The 20,327-nt window shown below is 42.4% G+C and overlaps 1 protein-coding gene across 1 annotated transcript in view; it reads left to right on the plus strand.

The window, feature by feature from the left end:
- Positions 1-10,900, plus strand: part of LOC115157078 (poly(A) polymerase alpha) — a 28,209-nt gene extending 17,309 nt beyond the window's left edge. Inside the window, exons 12-20 of the mRNA XM_029705026.1 lie at positions 220-304; positions 4,770-4,823; positions 5,011-5,130; positions 5,981-6,090; positions 6,260-6,381; positions 6,544-6,819; positions 6,993-7,346; positions 7,970-8,041; positions 8,807-10,900. Of these exons, the coding sequence (XP_029560886.1) occupies positions 220-304; positions 4,770-4,823; positions 5,011-5,130; positions 5,981-6,090; positions 6,260-6,381; positions 6,544-6,819; positions 6,993-7,346; positions 7,970-8,041; positions 8,807-8,902 (1,289 nt within the window). The 3' untranslated portion in view covers positions 8,903-10,900. The remainder of the gene's footprint in view (positions 1-219; positions 305-4,769; positions 4,824-5,010; positions 5,131-5,980; positions 6,091-6,259; positions 6,382-6,543; positions 6,820-6,992; positions 7,347-7,969; positions 8,042-8,806) is intronic.
- Positions 10,901-20,327: the final 9,427 nt, after the last annotated feature.

The following is a 20,327-nucleotide window of genomic DNA, read 5'->3' on the forward strand; positions in this document are numbered from 1 at the left end:
AACGTCCTACTTCATTGTAGCCTAGATACGTTGTCTCATCTTTAGTTCTCCTCGTTGGTTAACAAGGTTTCCTTTAGTTCTCCTCGTTGGTTAACAAGGTTTCCTTTAGTTCTCCTCGTTGGTTAACAAGGTTTCCTTTAGTTCTCCTCGTTGGTTAACAAGGTTTCCTTTAGTTCTCCTCGTTGGTTAACAAGGTTTCCTTCCTCCTTCCTCCCACAGGTCTGTCCATCACAGATGAAATTTTGCAGAATAAAGCAGAGTGGTCCAAACTATTTGAAGCACCAAACTTCTTTCAGAAATACAAGTATGTATTAAGCAGCTTATCCTGTGGGACACACATGGTGAGACAAACCAACTATTTCAATAAAGGTTTCTATTTTCTAAATATACCAACATACTTTTCAGTAAATGTGAAGTTCTCCTCTTCGTCTTTTATATTCAACTGTATATGTAATCCACTCCTTCAGTTTGAATTACTTGTATTATTAAATATACACTTCAGGCTTTCATACAAGACTCAAAATAAGCTTTCTTCTTACCTAAGCATCCTCTTTGATTCACAAAACAATTATCATAAACGCAAATACTATGTTAACGTTATGCAGGGCCTGAAGCCCAGTGTTATCAGTAATATTTAGTATAGACTGTGCCTCTCTAATGTAAGCACAACTCAGTATTTGATGTTTTGTATATTTTAGTAAAGGTAGGTACTTCAGTTGTACGGTTTCCTATATTAAACCATCTCCTGGTTTTCCTTGTCTTGTTATATTGTCTATCAATTCCCAAATAAAATGCTTTAGTTCACAATTTGCACAATGTATTTCTTGTTAGTCTTGATTTTGTAGACATGTTTTTTTATTTTCCTTATCAAGTTTTGATCATGATAAATCCGTAAATTGTAGCACTAAGCATTAGCAAGAAGCCGTGTGAAGAACACCAAAAATGAAAGCGTCATTTTAATGAAAGTGTCATTTGGCTCTTTCAGTTTAATTCTATACATGGATCCAGATCACTAACTCACATCCTGGATTCCATTTTCACTTAGCAGTTCTGCTCAAACTTGAGTGTTAATCTGTGTATAGAGAAATGTATTTACATTTGTTTTACATTTCAGCTTTATTTAACTAGGCAAGTCAGTTAAGAACACATTCTTAAGGGAGGGACACATAGCTAGATAGGTTTTAGATATAGATACGTTTTTAATTGGTTTATCAGTAGTATGCAAGAGCATGATGATAGAACAGTGGCCACAGTTCTGTTACCCAAGAGGCATTGTCCTTGGAAGAGGAGGCATTTCTCCTTTTGCAGCCCCAATCAACGTGTAGACCTATTTTCAGAATGCAGAGCTTTTTGCTGCCCAATCCCCTCCCCTTTTGTCTTAAGTGTTCTATTGAGAGTTTAGTAATCCAATCCTCTCCTTCACTTACCAAAATCTTCCATTACTGGAGTGCTCCGTTTGAAGTGAAATACCCTCAGTCTTCTGGCAAATCAGTTTGATCCATTCACCCTTTCTTGGCCAGAAAAATGTTGATATATTGCCTACAGCACACCCTGGCTAAGCATACCTCTGGGTTGCTGGCAGAGGAAAGGTTGTCGCCTTAAGCACACCCTGCCTTAAACACAAGTCCTCCTCCTCTGGGTTGTTGACAGCACACCCTGCCTTAAACACAACTCCTCCTCCTCCTCTGGGTTGTTGACAGCACACCCTGCCTTAAACACAACTCCTCCTCCTCCTCTGGGTTGTTGACAGCACACCCTGCCTTAAACACAACTCCTCCTCCTCCTCTGGGTTGTTGACAGCACACCCTGCCTTAAACACTCCTCCTCTGGGTTGTTGACAGCACACCCTGCCTTAAACACAACTCCTCCTCCTCCTCTGGGTTGTTGACAGCACACCCTGCCTTAAACACAACTCCTCCTCCTCCTCTGGGTTGTTGACAGCACACCCTGCCTTAAACACAAGTCCTCTTCTGGGTTGTTGACAGCACACCCTGCCTTAAACACAAGTCCTCCTCTGGGTTGTTGACAGCACACCCTGCCTTAAACACAACTCCTCCTCTGGGTTGTTGACAGCACACCCTGCCTTAAACACAAGTCCTCCTCTGGGTTGTTGACAGCACACCCTGCCTTAAACACTCCTCTGGGTTGCTGACAGCACACCCTGCCTTAAACACTCCTCCTCCTCTGGGTTGCTGACAGCACACCCTGCCTTAAACACTCCTCCTCCTCTGGGTTGCTGACAGCACACCCTGCCTTAAACACTCCTCCTCCTCTGGGTTGCTGACAGCACACCCTGCCTTAAACACTCCTCCTCCTCTGGGTTGCTGACAGCACACCCTGCCTTAAACACTCCTCCTCCTCTGGGTTGCTGACAGCACACCCTGCCTTAAACACTCCTCCTCCTCTGGGTTGCTGACAGCACACCCTGCCTTAAACACTCCTCCTCCTCTGGGTTGCTGACAGCACACCCTGCCTTAAACACTCCTCCTCCTCTGGGTTGCTGACAGCACACCCTGCCTTAAACACTCCTCCTCTGGGTTGTTGACAGCACACCCTGCCTTAAACACTCCTCCTCCTCTGGGTTGCTGACAGCACACCCTGCCTTAAACACTCCTCCTCCTCTGGGTTGCTGACAGCACACCCTGCCTTAAACACTCCTCCTCCTCTGGGTTGCTGACAGCACACCCTGCCTTAAACACTCCTCCTCCTCTGGGTTGCTGACAGCACACCCTGCCTTAAACACTCCTCCTCCTCTGGGTTGCTGACAGCACACCCTGCCTTAAACACTCCTCCTCTGGGTTGTTGACAGCACACCCTGCCTTAAACACTCCTCCTCCTCTGGGTTGCTGACAGCACACCCTGCCTTAAACACTCCTCCTCCTCTGGGTTGCTGACGGCACACCCTGCCTTAAACACTCCTCCTCTGGGTTGCTGGCTGAGAAAAGGAGACGATGCAACAGAACATTCTGGATGGCCTTTTATAGCACTGGAGAGCCTGAAAAAAATGAATGATAATTTAAGTGAATAAATACATCCAGCCTGTGGATTGGACAGGAGCATTAGAGATGTAATTCCACTTTGATTGTCATCCAGGTTAGACTTTTACACATCAGGCTTGATTAATAGATTTCAGAATCAGACCATCCTGCTGGCTTGGGTGACGTCCTGCTGATTACTGCAACTGGTTTCTCTGTACTGTTGTTTGAATAAATCTGTCATTTTATCCCGGGCTCAGACCTTTTTTTATTTTCAATGTGGCCTGAAAAACTATCCTTCCCGTTATCATCTGCTTGTCATTTTAAACCTATTATAATATTGTAACCTCATGGGAAATAATCAGAGTACACGCTCCTGTGATTGAACGAACAGTGAGGTGGTTTTTAACAAGATGCAAGGCAGAGCTGTTCCACACAGAGCATAGACAGAACTTTATGGTGCTACCGTGGTAACTGCGTAGAGAGAACTTTACGGTGCTACCGTGGTAACTGCGTAGAGAGAACTATACGGTGCTACCGTGGTAACTGTGTAGAGAGAACTATACGGTGCTACCGTGGTAACTGTGTAGAGAGAACTATACGGTGCTACCGTGGTAACTGTGTAGAGAGAACTATACGGTGCTACCGTGGTAACTGTGTAGAGAGAACTATACGGTGCTACCGTGGTAACTGTGTAGAGAGAACTATACGGTGCTACCGTGGTAACTGCGTAGAGAGAACTATACGGCGCTACCGTGGTAACTGTGTAGAGAGAACTATACGGTGCTACCGTGGTAACTGTGTAGAGAGAACTATACGGTGCTACCGTGGTAACTGTGTAGAGAACTATATGGTGCTACCGTGGTAACTGCGTAGAGAGAACTATACGGTGCTACCGTGGTAACTGTGTAGAGAGAACTATACGGTGCTACCGTGGTAACTGCGTAGAGAGAACTATATGGTGCTACCGTGGTAACTGCGTAGAGAGAACTATATGGTGCTACCGTGGTAACTGCGTAGAGAGAACTATATGGTGCTACCGTGGTAACTGTGTAGAGAGAACTATACGGTGCTACCGTGGTAACTGTGTAGAGAGAACTATACGGTGCTACCGTGGTAACTGTGTAGAGAGAACTATATGGTGCTACCGTGGTAACTGCGTAGAGAGAACTATACGGTGCTACCGTGGTAACTGTGTAGAGAGAACTATACGGTGCTACCGTGGTAACTGTGTAGAGAGAACTATACGGTGCTACCGTGGTAACTGTGTAGAGAGAACTATACGGTGCTACCGTGGTAACTGTGTAGAGATTGTACACAGACAGACAATACTAGTTTTGCTCAGTTGTAGTATAATAGTGACTATCAGGATACTTTTTAATATTGTGGAAGATATGTTTTCTAGACTGAATCAGGTTTGTTCTCTGACATGATGATGATTTGCAGAGTAAATGATTGTTTTAGTTCTATTGGTTTTATTTGACTAGTTTGATGTGCTGTGATGCGTTTGTAGCTGATACTGTGACGTGTTGCTGTAAGACAGTGTCACGTAAGCTATTGACGTTTGTGTCTATCATTTATTGCCTTAACACACACTTTGGTATTAGTCCTGTAGTTTTTAGCAGTTTGAGAGAAGTGTGTTTAATATATTAAAAAAATATATATTTCCATGACATGCTGTGAGAGCGGTGGCGATCTGGTCCGGGCCTCAGTGCCTCTCTTCTAGCCTGGGTTCGTTGCCTGGCCTCTGTCTTTTAGGGTGTAATGGTATTGTTCTGTCTCTTATGTTCCAAGGCATTATATTGTGTTGCTAGCAAGCGCCCCCACCGAGAAGCAGCACCTGGAATGGTGAGTACTGACAAAAACAAATTTAAAAAACTGGAAAAACCTTGGGATGAGAATTAGATGAGGGTGGAGACCTAGTGTATTGCATTTAATCTGTTTCAATGCTGCTCCTAAAGCCAGAAGATGGGTCTTTATCAGTCTACTGTTGGGGAATAGATTGCTAAAAGCACTGTTTTCTCTGTCCCTGCAGGGTTGGTCTGGTTGAGTCTAAGATCAGGATCCTTGTGGGGAACCTGGAGAAGAATGAGTTCATAACGCTGGCCCATGTCAACCCCCAGTCCTTCCCTGGACCCAAGGAAAGCAGGGAGAAGTGAGTTTATTATTGAGCTGGGACATTTGATTGATTTCATGTATTTATGCAAGATTGTAACAAACTCTTACTTCACCATGGACAGGGTCTCTTTCTTTTATAACTCTGTGTCTCTGTCTCTCTCCCTGTGTGTCTCACTCTCTCTCTCTCTGTCTGTCTCTCTCCCTGTGTCTCTCTCCCTGTGTCTCTCTCCCTGTGTCTCTCTCCCTGTGTCTCTCTCCCTGTGTCTCTCTCCCTGTGTCTCTCTCCCTGTGTCTCTCTCCCTGTGTCTCTCTCCCTGTGTCTCTCTCCCTGTGTCTCTCTCCCTGTGTCTCTCTCCCTGTGTCTCTCTCCCTGTGTCTCTCTCCCTGTGTCTCTCTCCCTGTGTCTCTCTCCCTGTCTGTCTCTCTCCCTGTCTGTCTCTCTCCCTGTCCTCTCTCTCTCTCCCTGTCTGTCTCTCTCTCTCTCCTGTCTGTCTCTCTCTCTCTCTCCCTGTCTGTCTCTCTCTCTCTCTCTCCCTGTCTGTCTGTCTATCTCTCTCTCTCCCTGTCTGTCTGTCTCTCTCTCTCTCCCTGTCTGTCTGTCTCTCTCTCTCTCTCCCTGTCTGTCTGTCTCTCTCTCTCTCTCTCCCTGTCTGTCTGTCTCTCTCTCTCTCTCCCTGTCTGTCTGTCTCTCTCTCTCTCTCCCTGTCTGTCTGTCTCTCTCTCTCTCTCCCTGTCTGTCTCTCTCTCTCTCTCCCTGTCTGTCTCTCTCTCTCTCTCCCTGTCTGTCTCTCTCCTCTCTCTCCCTGTCTGTCTCTCTCTCTCCTCTCTCCCTGTCTGTCTCTCTCTCTCTCTCCCTGTCTGTCTCTCTCTCTCCCTGTGTGTCTCAGAGAGGAGGTCAGCACCATGTGGGTGATAGGAGTTATCTTTAAGAAGATGGAGGCATCAGAGAACCTCAACGTTGACCTGACCGTTGACATCCAGTCCTTTACTGACACGGGTATGATCACCTCACTCAAACAAAGTCAAACGCCATGGGATGTAGAATTACAAACGTTCCAGATTTGGATTATTGTCCTGTTTTCTGTATTTATTATTTGACACAAACTGGTGCTAATGTTCTATAAAAAGGACCATAATCCTAGTTATTTTCTAAATGATTCCTGCAGTGTACCGCCAGGCGATCAGCAGTAAGATGTTTGAGGCAGACATGAAGATCCAGGCCATGCATGTGAAGAAGAGACAACTGCATCAGCTACTGCCCAGCCTGGTCATGCCCAAACGCAGGAAGGTACGACAGACTCCCATTTCCTTATCCTCCACCTAACCATTCAGATATGCATCTTCAGCTGGTGTTTTTAACTCTATAGAAGTGGAACAGATACTCTGCTTGTCTCTAATTTCGCTGACTGCATGCTTCCTGTAATCCGTGTCATTTTGTTCTGTCCTCCAGCACTCTACAGAGGGGCTTCGTCAGATGAATGACAGTAGTCTGGACCTATCGCTGGACAGTGACAACAGCATGTCAGTGCCCTCCCCCACAGCCTTGTCAGCCGCAGTGCCCACGTTGACCCCAGTGAAGAGTGGCCCACTAGGTCCCCCTCCCAGTCCCATCGCGGCAGCAGCCAGCCAACCAGAGGTCCAAGCTTCCACTATGAGTCCGCCAGCTGTGAAGAGACCTGGTTCCCCTATGCAAGAAGAGAGGAAGAGGTTAAAATCAGACTCAGAGGTATTCTGTTCAATATTAATTGTCATTGTTTAGCCAGGAGTTTCACAGAGCGTACAACATGTATACACCACGTAAAAGTTTGTTGTTGTTGCAGATGTTTGTTGCTGCCATTTTGGGACAGTAGACTCCAGATATTGATCCGGTTTGATAATGTTCTTCTCTGTTTCCTGTAGGAGTCAGCCGCTGAGAGACAGACCTCAGGAGACCCCGTCCCCAGCAGCCAGAACCCCACTCCTCCCCCCTGCATGGGTCCCCCAGCGGCCCCCCAAACCCCCTCTCCTCCCGCCACCATGGGTCTCCCAGCGGACCCCCAAACCCCCTCTCCTCCCGCCACCATGGGTCCCCCAGTGGCCCCCCAGACCCCATCTCCTCCCCCCACCATGGGTCCCCCAGCGGCCAACAAGACCCCTAACCAGGAGGTGCTGGAGGAGAAGAGCCCTAAGGAGCACCAGATGGAGGACCCCTCCATAGTCCCAGAGACAAAGACGACAGAGGATAGAGGTGCAGCTAGCGCAGGAGAGGGAGAGGTACACAACAAGCTTATCATCATGACCCAATTTCATGTATGGATACCATTTTTATGTCTCTGCGTCTCCTAATGTATTGCAGAAGTTGACTACAGATATTCACATTTATTGAAAAACTTCAAATAAATAGTTTGGACGGTGTTGAAAAACCATCTGTTTTTCCAAATACCTTGGTATACGGTATACTGCCCCAGCCTAGTAGTTGTGATAAACTGTTCTGTGGGTCCTGGTGTTGCCAGGTGAATGGTAGTTGTGATAAACTGTTCTGTGGGTCCTGGTGTTGCCAGGTCAATGGTAGTTGTGATAAACTGTTCTGTGGGTCCTGGTGTTGCCAGGTGAGTGATAGTTGTGATAAACTGTTCTGTGGGTCCTGGTGTTGCCAGGTGAATGGTAGTTGTGATAAACTGTTCTGTGGGCCCTGGTGTTGCCAGGTGAATGGTAGTTGTGATAAACTGTTCTGTGGGTCCTGGTGTTTCCAGGTGAATGGTAGTTGTGATAAACTGTTCTGTGGGTCCTGGTGTTGCCAGGTGAATGGTAGTTGTGATAAACTGTTCTGTGGGTCCTGGTGTTGCCAGGTGAATGGTAGTTGTGATAAACTGTTCTGTGGGCCCTTGTGTTCCCAGGTGAATGAGGACAGTATATCTGAGGAGATGGCTGCTTCTGAAGGGGAAGTGAAGATGGAGGCAGACATTAAGGTGTCAGCTCTCTTTCTCTTGTCCCTCTCTGTCTCTCTGTCTTTCTCTTGTCCCTCTCGCTCTCTGTCTTTCATCTCTCTCTGTCTTTCATCTCTCTCTGTCTTTCATCTCTCTCTGTCTTTCATCTCTCTCGTCCCTCTCTGTCTCTCTGTCTTTCTCTCGTCCCTCTCTGTCTCTCTGTCTTTCTCTCGTCCCTCTCTGTCTCTTGTCCCTCTCGCTCTCTGTCTTTCGTCTCTCTCTGTCTTTCGTCTCTCTCTGTCTTTCATCTCTCTCGTCCCTCTCTGTCTCTCTGTCTTTCTCTCGTCCCTCTCTGTCTCTCTGTCTTTCTCTCGTCCCTCTCTGTCTCTTGTCTCTCTCTCTCTCTGTCTTTCATCTCTCTCGTCTCTCTCTCTCTCTCTCTGTCTTTCATCTCTCTGTCTCTGTCTCTCTCTCGTCCCTCTCTCTCTCTGTCTCTCTCTCGTCCCTCTCTCTCTCTGTCTCTCTCTCGTCCCTCTCTCTCTCTGTCTTTCTCTCTCTCAATTCAATTCAAGGGGCTTTATTGGCATGGGAAACATATGTTTACATTGCCAAAGCAAGTGAAATAGATAAAAACAAAAGGGAAATAATCAGAAATGAACAGTAAATATTACACCCACAAAAGAGTATCTCTCTCTCTCTCTCTCTCATAATTCTAGGTAGGCTACAGGTAATTTTCTCCACTTTGGTCTGTTTATATAGTGAATTTTACAGCCAAATAACAACTTAATAATCTCTCTCTCCCCTCAGAGAGTGGTGAGTACGGATCTGTCTGACGTGCCTCTCTTGCCAGCCAACCCCATTCCAGTGGTGAAGAACTCTATCAAGCTTCGTCTCAGCAGGTAGGAGAGGGCAGACAGACGCACCAATCCAGACTCCCCAACCCCTGACTGCTACGGTGGCTGTCCTAAGACCTACTTGTCCTCTGTCCTTTGCCACGGAATGCCCACAGTGCTGCAGACAGACGCAGACAGACAGGGCGGACGCACAGGCGACTAGACACACACAGACAGCGCTCTCTCGACTAGGGACATTGTCAGTTGACATGCAGGGCGTAGTTGCAACTATCTTCACAAGAGGGCGATGTTGCCCTTCTACTGGATTCTCCCAGGCAGCTTCCAAACCTCTACCTTACTGGTTAAATTTAAAGTCGTCCCATTGGCACAGATCTGGGATCAGCTTACCTTCCCCTGTGTCTTCACCTTAACCATTGAGGGAAAACACAAAACTGTCCCTAGATCAGCGTTGAGGTATCTTCGTCCTACTTCTTCCAGAGCTGCTGGAAGGAGTAGAATGTTGCACAAAGATGTCACAGTGACTCTGCAGACAGACAGACACACGTGCTCACGTACGCCGGTTCTAACATGTTATTTCCGGTCTTCTATAACAGATTAGAGATGACTGACTACAGGTTATGACACCCTGTTCCCTATAGCAGGGTTAATAAACTCTGACCCCTACGAGGTCTGGAGCCTGCTGCTTTTCTATTCTACCTGGTAACTAATTGCACACATCTTGGTGTCCCAGGTCTAAATCAATCCCCGTTGTAGACGGGACCAATGAAAAGTGGAACTGGCTTGGAAGCCCTATATAGTCCACTATTTATAACCCTGGTCACTATATAAAGGGAATCGGCTGCCATTTGTGTTTCAGTCTATAATCCATGGGCAGGTAATCACTGTCTGTCAGATAACTGTTGGGATATGAGGTGGCCTTCAGGGTATACAGGTAGTGTATACAGGTAGTGTATGAGGGGACGCATCATAACGATGTCCACGCTGTCATCACGTGCAGCTACACGCTTGCTAATGGAACTACATCAGGTTTGTGTACATGTACAACACAATAACTTTGACCAAAAAAACTAATATCTCAGAATGTCTCTGTGGCACAGGATGGCATAGTTTCTCTGTCTAGGATGCATGTTTATAATCTAGAGATGACATAAGGGAGTTAAGAGTTTAGTAATCTTTCTACATTCACGCTAACGTTCAGATTATCTCTGATTTATGTCCGAGGACTGCTACAGTAAGAAAGGGCAGTAGCAGAGTGCTATAGGCCGAGTGTAGAGTAGAGAGGTGGTCTGGTGTCTGACTAAAGCGTTCAGCTATACATTGTATAGAATCCAAATGATTAGAATGGACATAGACCACATTTAGATTCTATGTTTACATGCATTGTACAGTAACCATTAGTGTCTGTCTTGTACAATAACATTACAATGATGAAAAACAATGCTTCTCTTTTGCTTAGAATATAAAAGACTTGGAGCTTTCGCCTTGGTGAATTTTTTTTGAAAAGAATTTGCATAAAATGGTGCAAGTTGAATAAAGATAATTATTCTAACATTTACATAGAGGGTTTAGTTCATAAGACCAATTGTCTTTGTTGGTTATTCATTTTGGATTTGCTTGTTCACATCGTAGTGGATGTGGACTTTGTGGGAATAGTCAATGGGTTTAAAACTTGTCAGTAGGGTTAGCAAACAAAGTAACATATTTTTGGTTCAGTTTTTTTTTTTAAGTTTAAAAACAATGTGTACTGACTTAACATTTTAACTTTCTTAATATTTTCTAGATGTATTAACAAAATGATACTTTTGTTTGCATTTGTTTGTGCTAATCGTGTGGACTTGTATGGTAACGATGAATCTGAAGACAACTGTCTACCTACAGTGTGTTAATCAACATGTACAGGTGTTTTTCTTCAATGACTACCATTTAAATGTTATGTCCCCTGTTCTTACAATGCTCTTTCAGTTGAACGTTTCTTTTCTTAGGCGTATTTGTAAGGATGCGGTATTGTACTTTTTTTCACAAATAAAGGTATACCTTGTTGCAAAGAGATGCTTGTGTTCTTGTTCAAAGTGCGCCACAACTGCGTGAGGAAAAACGCAGCAAGAAGTTCCGACCCAGTCGCATAACACCACAGCGGACTCTTACCCCTGCTGTTTCACCATCTCGGTCTTCGGGAACTGAAGGGGTTGTACGTTTTGGTTTTTGCCCCAGCACTACACAGCTGATTCAAATGATCAACTAATCATTCAACTTTGATCGTTTTGAATAAACTATGTAGTGTTAGGGCAAAAACCAGAACGTGCTCCAGGACCGAGTTGAGGAAGCCCTGGGTTGTTGATTTGTGCTATATGAGACCTATGGTTCAAATGAGAGTGCTTACATTATCAGATTTATATTTCTATTCATTTTAAAATGTTCTTACTTTTTAACTTGATTTACCACATTACAGTGAAATCTAAGAAAAAATCCTAAATTGTTTGTAAGTCTGAAGTAAATTTATAAAGTAGGAAATACATTTCCTTTTGCTTCTTAAGTATCTCAACTCCTAGTAGACGTAGAGACTGGTATACCCAGGGAGCAGTCTCCTAGTAGACGTAGAGACTGGAATACCCAGGGAGCAGTCTCCTAGTAGACGAAGAGACTGGTATACCCAGGGAGCAGTCTCCTAGTAGACGAAGAGACTGGTATACCCAGGGAGCAGTCTCCTAGTAGACGTAGAGACTGGAATACCCAGGGAGCAGTCTCCTAGTAGACGTAGAGACTGGTATACCCAGGGAGCAGTCTCCTAGTAGACGTAGAGACTGGTATACCCAGGGAGCAGTCTCCTAGTAGACGAAGAGACTGGTATACCCAGGGAGCAGTCTCCTAGTAGACGTAGAGACTGGTATACCCGGGGAGCAGTCTCCTAGTAGACGAAGAGACTGGTATACCCGGGGAGCAGTCTCCTAGTAGACGAAGAGACTGGAATACCCGGGGAGCAGTCTCCTAGTAGACGAAGAGACTGAAATAACCAAGAGTGTAGTCCCACAAGTCAGACAACAGTTTCTGAAATATCACAACAGAAATGTAAACCATGGCTACTCAGAGAGCAGGCTCATAACTTGTCCTAGTTAAAGTTGTCTGTAGTCTGTTGTTATTCCTATGTGCCCCGAATCCTCCTATCTGCATCCCGAGCTGGTCCGAATTTCCCAAGACATTAGACGGAGCTTGTAAGAGTGTGTTGTTGCTTAGGAACAGAACAGTCTTCCTCTTTACTCAGCAGGTGGTCAGTCTGTCTTTTGAATATATTTGATTGGACACACCAGTTTATTCACTCCCAGATCATGTTTATCATTAGTTTATGTATTGCTTCAATATGGTCAGATGTTTGCATTCACATCTCTGCTTTATATAGGGTCTAACTTTTTTAGGTCCTATGTATTTACAGCAAGCCGTATCCGTGGCTCGGCGCATTCGGTCAATAATCCCAGACGTGGTATAAAATGGCAGGAGGACATGTTAAGGAATACTAAACTTGGTAGTTCGTATTGCCTGTCTTTGCTGACTGTTCCTATTGCACCACTATAAAAGCAGTGCTTGTGTTCTAGCTAGGTTAATTCAGATGGATCCTCATCATTGGCACCAGTGACCCTGCACCATAGAAAATGCATCGGAATGTCCATTCTATTTCAAAGGCTTCTCCACCATACAAACGGTCCTCCATAGAGATGTGTTAAATAACTGTTCTGTGTGCTGTCCTCATCAATATTCCCCTACATTAGGCCCTCATCCAGAGGTGTGTCTGTCTGCTCTGTGGGAGAGATCCGGGCTGGGCCGTGGGTCTCCCCCAGTCTTGTGACTCCTCTTTGCCCAGCAGAATGCTCTCTGTTTTGGAGGAGCCCAGGGCACGGCCCCCGGTCTTCCTTCTGGGAGCGACCCAGGCTATCCTTGTGTTGTGTCCCCTCTTAGCCCAACAGAGTGCTCTCTGTGTGGGGTAGCGGCCTAGGGCACAGCCCTCCTGTCCTCCTGCTGGGACTCCATCTGCTGGAGGTTGTTAGATCACCAGATTGATGACGGGACAAGGAGTAAGTGACGTTTACCATGTGAGTGACAGAGGGGTTCTGTACCACCTACGGGCCCGCCTCTACGTTGCCGTGGCCCCACACTCGTCGCCACGGGCAACGTGCCAATGCTGGTGGGAGGGCATGGTCTGGCAATGCATGCTGTGACATGTAGTTTAGTTCAGGACGGCTCGTGTTGAGAGTACTGTAATGTCTACAGGTAGCCTGGTTTATAGGCACGCTTGGATTCTTTATCAGTGAATGAAATGAATTGTCCTTATTTTATATATGTACTTTTCAATCAATTAATTCAATTTCAATGTTGAAATAGAACCATAGTGATGTTATGAGGTGACATAGAACCATAGTGGTGTTATGAGGTGAAATACAACATAGAACCATAGTAATGTTATGAGGTGACATAGAACCATAGTAATGTTATGAGGTGACATAGAACCATAGTGGTGTTATGAGGTGACATAGAACCATAGTGATGTTATGAGGTGAAATAGAACCATAGTGGTGTTATGAGGTGAAATAGAACCATAGTGATGTTATGAGGTGAAATAGAACCATAGTGGTGTTATGAGGTGAAATAGAACCATAGTGGTGTTATGAGGTGAAATAGAACCATAGTGGTGTTATGAGGTGAAATAGAACCATAGTGGTGTTATGAGGTGAAATAGAACAATAGTGATGTTATGAGGTGAAATAGAACCATAGTGGTGTTATGAGGTGAAATAGAACCATAGTGATGTTATGAGGTGAAATAGAACCATAGTGATGTTATGAGGTGAAATAGAACATAGAACCATAGTTATGTAATAAGGTGAAATAGAACCATAGTGGTGTTATGAGGTGAAATATAATCATAGTGGTGTTATGAGGTGACATAGAACATAGAACCATAGTGATGTTATGAGGTGAAATAGAACATAGAACCATAGTGATGTTATGAGGTGACATAGAACCATAGTGGTGTTATGAGGTGAAATAGAACCATAGTGGTGTTATGAGGTGACATAGAACATAGAACCATAGTGGTGTTATGAGGTGCTATAGAACATAGAACCATAGTGGTGTTATGAGGTGAAATAGAACATAGAACCATAGTGATGTTATGAGGTGAAATAGAACCATAGTGGTGTTATGAGGTGACATAGAACATAGAACCATAGTGATGTTATGAGGTGAAATAGAACCATAGTGGTGTTATGAGGTGAAATAGAACCATAGTGATGTTATGAGGTGACATAGAACCATAGTGATGTTATGAGGTGAAATAGAACCATAGTGGTGTTATGAGGTGACATAGAACCATAGTGGTGTTATGAGGTGAAATAGAACATCGAGCCATAGTGATGTTATGAGGTGAAATAGAACATAGAACCATAGTGATGTTATGAGGTCAAATAGAACCATAGTGGTGTTATGAGGTGGAATAGAACCATAGTGATGTTATGAGGGGAAATAGAACCATAGTGGTGTTATGAGGTGGAATAGAACCATAGTGATGTTATGAGGTGAAATAGAACCATAGTGGTGTTATGAGGTCAAATAGAACCATAGTGGTGTTATGAGGTGACATAGAACCATAGTGGTGTTATGAGGTGAAATAGAACATAGAACCATAGTGATGTTATGAGGTGAAATAGAACATCGAACCATAGTGATGTTATGAGGTGAAATAGAACCATAGTGGTGTTATGAGGTGAAATAGAACATAGAACCAAATGATGTTATGAGGTGAAATAGAACCATAGTGATGTAATGAGGTGAAATAGAACCATAGTGGTGTTATGAGGTGACATAGAACCATAGTGGTGTTATGAGGTGAAATAGAACATAGAACCATAGTGGTGTTATGAGGTGACATAGAACCATAGTGATGTAATGAGGTGAAATAGAACCATAGTGGTGTTATGAGGTGATATAGAACCATAGTGGTGTTATGAGGTGAAATAGAACATAGAACCATAGTGGTGTTATGAGGTGACATAGAACCATAGTGGTGTTATGAGGTGAAATAGAACATAGAACCATAGTGGTGTTATGAGGTGACATAGAACCATAGTGGTGTTATGAGGTGAAATAGAACCATAGTGATGTAATGAGGTGAAATAGAACCATAGTGGTGTTATGAGGTGATATAGAACCATAGTGGTGTTATGAGGTGAAATAGAACATAGAACCATAGTGATGTTATGAGGTGAAATAGAACCATAGTGATGTAATGAGGTGAAATAGAACCATAGTGGTGTTATGAGGTGACATAGAACCATAGTGGTGTTATGAGGTGAAATAGAACATAGAACCATAGTGGTGTTATGAGGTGACATAGAACCATAGTGGTGTTATGAGGTGAAATAGAACCATAGTAGTGTTATGAGGTGAAATAGAACCATAGTGGTGTTATGAGGTGAAATAGAACATAGAACCATAGTGATGTTTTGAGGTGAAATAGAACATAGAACCATAGTCATGTAATAAAGTGAAATAGAACCATAGTGGTGTTATGAGGTGAAATAGAACATAGAACCATAGTGGTGTTATGAGGTGAAATAGAACATAGAACCATAGTGGTGTTATGAGGTGACATAGAACCATAGTGGTGTTATGAGGTGAAATAGAACATAGAACCATAGTAGTGTTATGAGATGAAATAGAACCATAGTGGTGTTATGAGGTGAAATAGAACATAGAACCATAGTGATGTTTTGAGGTGAAATAGAACATAGAACCATAGTGATGTAATAAAGTGATATAGAACCATAGTGGTGTTATTAGGTGAAATAGAACATAGAACCATAGTGATGTTATGAGGTGAAATAGAACCATAGTGATGTAATGAGGTGAAATAGAACCATAGTGGTGTTATGAGGTGAAATAGAACATAGAACCATAGTGATGTTATGAGGTGAAATAGAACCATAGTGGTGTTATGAGGTGACATAGAACATAGAACCATAGTGATGTTATGAGGTGAAATAGAACCATAGTGGTGTTATGAGGTGAAATAGAACCATAGTGATGTTATGAGGTAACATAGAACCATAGTGATGTTATGAGGTGAAATAGAACCATAGTGGTGTTATGAGGTGGAATAGAACCATAGTGATGTTATGAGGTGAAATAGAACCATAGTGGTGTTATGAGGTCAAATAGAACCATAGTGGTGTTATGAGGTGACATAGAACCATAGTGGTGTTATGAGGTGAAATAGAACATAGAACCATAGTGATGTTATGAGGTGAAATAGAACATCGAACCATAGTGATGTTATGAGGTGAAATAGAACCAGAGTGATGTTATGAGGTGAAATAGAACATAGAACCAAAGTGATGTTATGAGGTGAAATAGAACCATAGTGATGTAATGAGGTGAAATAGAACCATAGTGGTGTTATGAGGTGACATAGAACCATAGTGGTGTTATGAGGTGAAATAGAACATCGAACCATAGTGATGTTATGAGGTGAAATAGAACATAGAACCATAGTGATGTTATGAGGTCAAATAGAACCATAGTGGTGTTATGAGTTGGAATAGAACCATAGTGATGTTATGAGGTGGAATAGAACCATAGTGATGTTATGAGGTGAAATAGAACCATAGTGGTGTTATGAGGTCAAATAGAACCATAGTGGTGTTATGAGGTGACATAGAACCATAGTGGTGTTATGAGGTGAAATAGAACATAGAACCATAGTGATGTTATGAGGTGAAATAGAACATCGAACCATAGTGATGTTATGAGGTGAAATAGAACCATAGTGGTGTTATGAGGTGAAATAGAACATAGAACCAAATGATGTTATGAGGTGAAATAGAACCATAGTGATGTAATGAGGTGAAATAGAACCATAGTGGTGTTATGAGGTGACATAGAACCATAGTGGTGTTATGAGGTGAAATAGAACATAGAACCATAGTGGTGTTATGAGGTGACATAGAACCATAGTGGTGTTATGAGGTGAAATAGAACATAGAACCATAGTGGTGTTATGAGGTGAAATAGAACATAGAACCATAGTGGTGTTATGAGGTGACATAGAACCATAGTGATGTAATGAGGTGAAATAGAACCATAGTGGTGTTATGAGGTGAAATAGAACCATAGTGATGTAATGAGGTGAAATAGAACCATAGTGGTGTTATGAGGTGACATAGAGTCATAGTGGTGTTATGAGGTGAAATAGAACATAGAACCATAGTGGTGTTATGAGGTGACATAGAACCATAGTGGTGTTATGAGGTGAAATAGAACATAGAACCATAGTGGTGTTATGAGGTGACATAGAACCATAGTGGTGTTATGAGGTGAAATAGAACCATAGTGATGTAATGAGGTGAAATAGAACCATAGTGATGTTATGAGGTGATATAGAACCATAGTGGTGTTATGAGGTGAAATAGAACATAGAACCATAGTGATGTTATGAGGTGAAATAGAACCATAGTGATGTAATGAGGTGAAATAGAACCATAGTGGTGTTATGAGGTGACATAGAACCATAGTGGTGTTATGAGGTGAAATAGAACATAGAACCATAGTGGTGTTATGAGGTGACATAGAACCATAGTGGTGTTAGGTGAAATAGAACCATAGTAGTGTTATGAGGTGAAATAGAACCATAGTGGTGTTATGAGGTGAAATAGAACATAGAACCATAGTGATGTTTTGAGGTGAAATAGAACATAGAACCATAGTCATGTAATAAAGTGAAATAGAACCATAGTGGTGTTATGAGGTGAAATAGAACATAGAACCATAGTGGTGTTATGAGGTGAAATAGAACATAGAACCATAGTGGTGTTATGAGGTGACATAGAACCATAGTGGTGTTATGAGGTGAAATAGAACATAGAACCATAGTAGTGTTATGAGGTGAAATAGAACCATAGTGGTGTTATGAGGTGAAATAGAATATAGAACCATAGTGATGTTTTGAGGTGAAATAGAACATAGAACCATAGTGATGTAATAAAGTGAAATAGAACCATAGTGGTGTTATGAGGTGATATAGAACCATAGTGGTGTTATTAGGTGAAATAGAACATAGAACCATAGTGATGTTATGAGGTGAAATAGAACCATAGTGATGTAATGAGGTGAAATAGAACCATAGTGGTGTTATGAGGTGACATAGAACCATAGTGGTGTTATGAGGTGAAATAGAACATAGAACCATAGTGGTGTTATGAGGTGACATAGAACCATAGTGGTGTTATGAGGTGAAATAGAACATAGAACCATAGTGATGTTATGAGGTGAAATAGAACCATAGTGGTGTTATGAGGTGACATAGAACCATAGTGGTGTTATGAGGTGAAATAGAACATAGAACCATAGTGGTGTTATGAGGTGACATAGAACCATAGTGGTGTTATGAGGTGAAATAGAACATAGAACCATAGTGGTGTTATGAGGTGACATAGAACCATAGTGGTGTTATGAGGTGAAATAGAACCATAGTGATGTAATGAGGTGAAATAGAACCATAGTGGTGTTATGAGGTGATATAGAACCATAGTGGTGTTATGAGGTGAAATAGAACATAGAACCATAGTGATGTTATGAGGTGAAATAGAACCATAGTGATGTAATGAGGTGAAATAGAACCATAGTGGTGTTATGAGGTGACATAGAACCATAGTGGTGTTATGAGGTGAAATAGAACATAGAACCATAGTGGTGTTATGAGGTGACATAGAACCATAGTGGTGTTATGAGGTGAAATAGAACCATAGTAGTGTTATGAGGTGAAATAGAACCATAGTGGTGTTATGAGGTGAAATAGAACATAGAACCATAGTGATGTTTTGAGGTGAAATAGAACATAGAACCATAGTCATGTAATAAAGTGAAATAGAACCATAGTGGTGTTATGAGGTGAAATAGAACATAGAACCATAGTGGTGTTATGAGGTGAAATAGAACATAGAACCATAGTGGTGTTATGAGGTGACATAGAACCATAGTGGTGTTATGAGGTGAAATAGAACATAGAACCATAGTAGTGTTATGAGATGAAATAGAACCATAGTGGTGTTATGAGGTGAAATAGAACATAGAACCATAGTGATGTTTTGAGGTGAAATAGAACATAGAACCATAGTGATGTAATAAAGTGATATAGAACCATAGTGGTGTTATTAGGTGAAATAGAACATAGAACCATAGTGATGTTATGAGGTGAAATAGAACCATAGTGATGTAATGAGGTGAAATAGAACCATAGTGGTGTTATGAGGTGAAATAGAACATAGAACCATAGTGATGTTATGAGGTGAAATAGAACCATAGTGGTGTTATGAGGTGACATAGAACATAGAACCATAGTGATGTTATGAGGTGAAATAGAACCATAGTGGTGTTATGAGGTGAAATAGAACCATAGTGATGTTATGAGGTAACATAGAACCATAGTGATGTTATGAGGTGAAATAGAACCATAGTGGTGTTATGAGGTGAAATAGAACATAGAACCATAGTGGTGTTATGAGGTGACATAGAACCATAGTGGTGTTATGAGGTGAAATAGAACATAGAACCATAGTGATGTTATGAGGTGAAATAGAACCATAGTGGTGTTATGAGGTCAAATAGAACCATGGGGTGTTAAGAGGTGGAATAGTACCATAGTGATGTTATGAGGTGAAATAGAACCATAGTGGTGTTATGAGGTGGAATAGAACCATAGTGATGTTATGAGGTGAAATAGAACCATAGTGGTGTTATGAGGTCAAATAGAACCATAGTGGTGTTATGAGGTGACATAGAACCATAGTGGTGATATGAGGTGAAATAGAACATAGAACCATAGTGATGTTATGAGGTGAAATAGAACATCGAACCATAGTGATGTTATGAGGTGAAATAGAACCAGAGTGATGTTATGAGGTGAAATAGAACATAGAACCAAAGTGATGTTATGAGGTGAAATAGAACCATAGTGATGTAATGAGGTGAAATAGAACCATAGTGGTGTTATGAGGTGACATAGAACCATAGTGGTGTTATGAGGTGAAATAGAACATCGAACCATAGTGATGTTATGAGGTGAAATAGAACATAGAACCATAGTGATGTTATGAGGTCAAATAGAACCATAGTGGTGTTATGAGGTGGAATAGAACCATAGTGATGTTATGAGGTGGAATAGAACCATAGTGATGTTATGAGGTGAAATAGAACCATAGTGGTGTTATGAGGTCAAATAGAACCATAGTGGTGTTATGAGGTGACATAGAACCATAGTGGTGTTATGAGGTGAAATAGAACATAGAACCATAGTGGTGTTATGAGGTGAAATAGAACATAGAACCATAGTGGTGTTATGAGGTGACATAGAACCATAGTGGTGTTATGAGGTGAAATAGAACATAGAACCATAGTGATGTTATGAGGTGAAATAGAACCATAGTGGTGTTA

This window comes from Salmo trutta, chromosome 1, assembly GCF_901001165.1.
Source record: "Salmo trutta chromosome 1, fSalTru1.1, whole genome shotgun sequence".
NCBI classification, from domain to species: Eukaryota; Metazoa; Chordata; class Actinopteri; order Salmoniformes; family Salmonidae; genus Salmo; species Salmo trutta.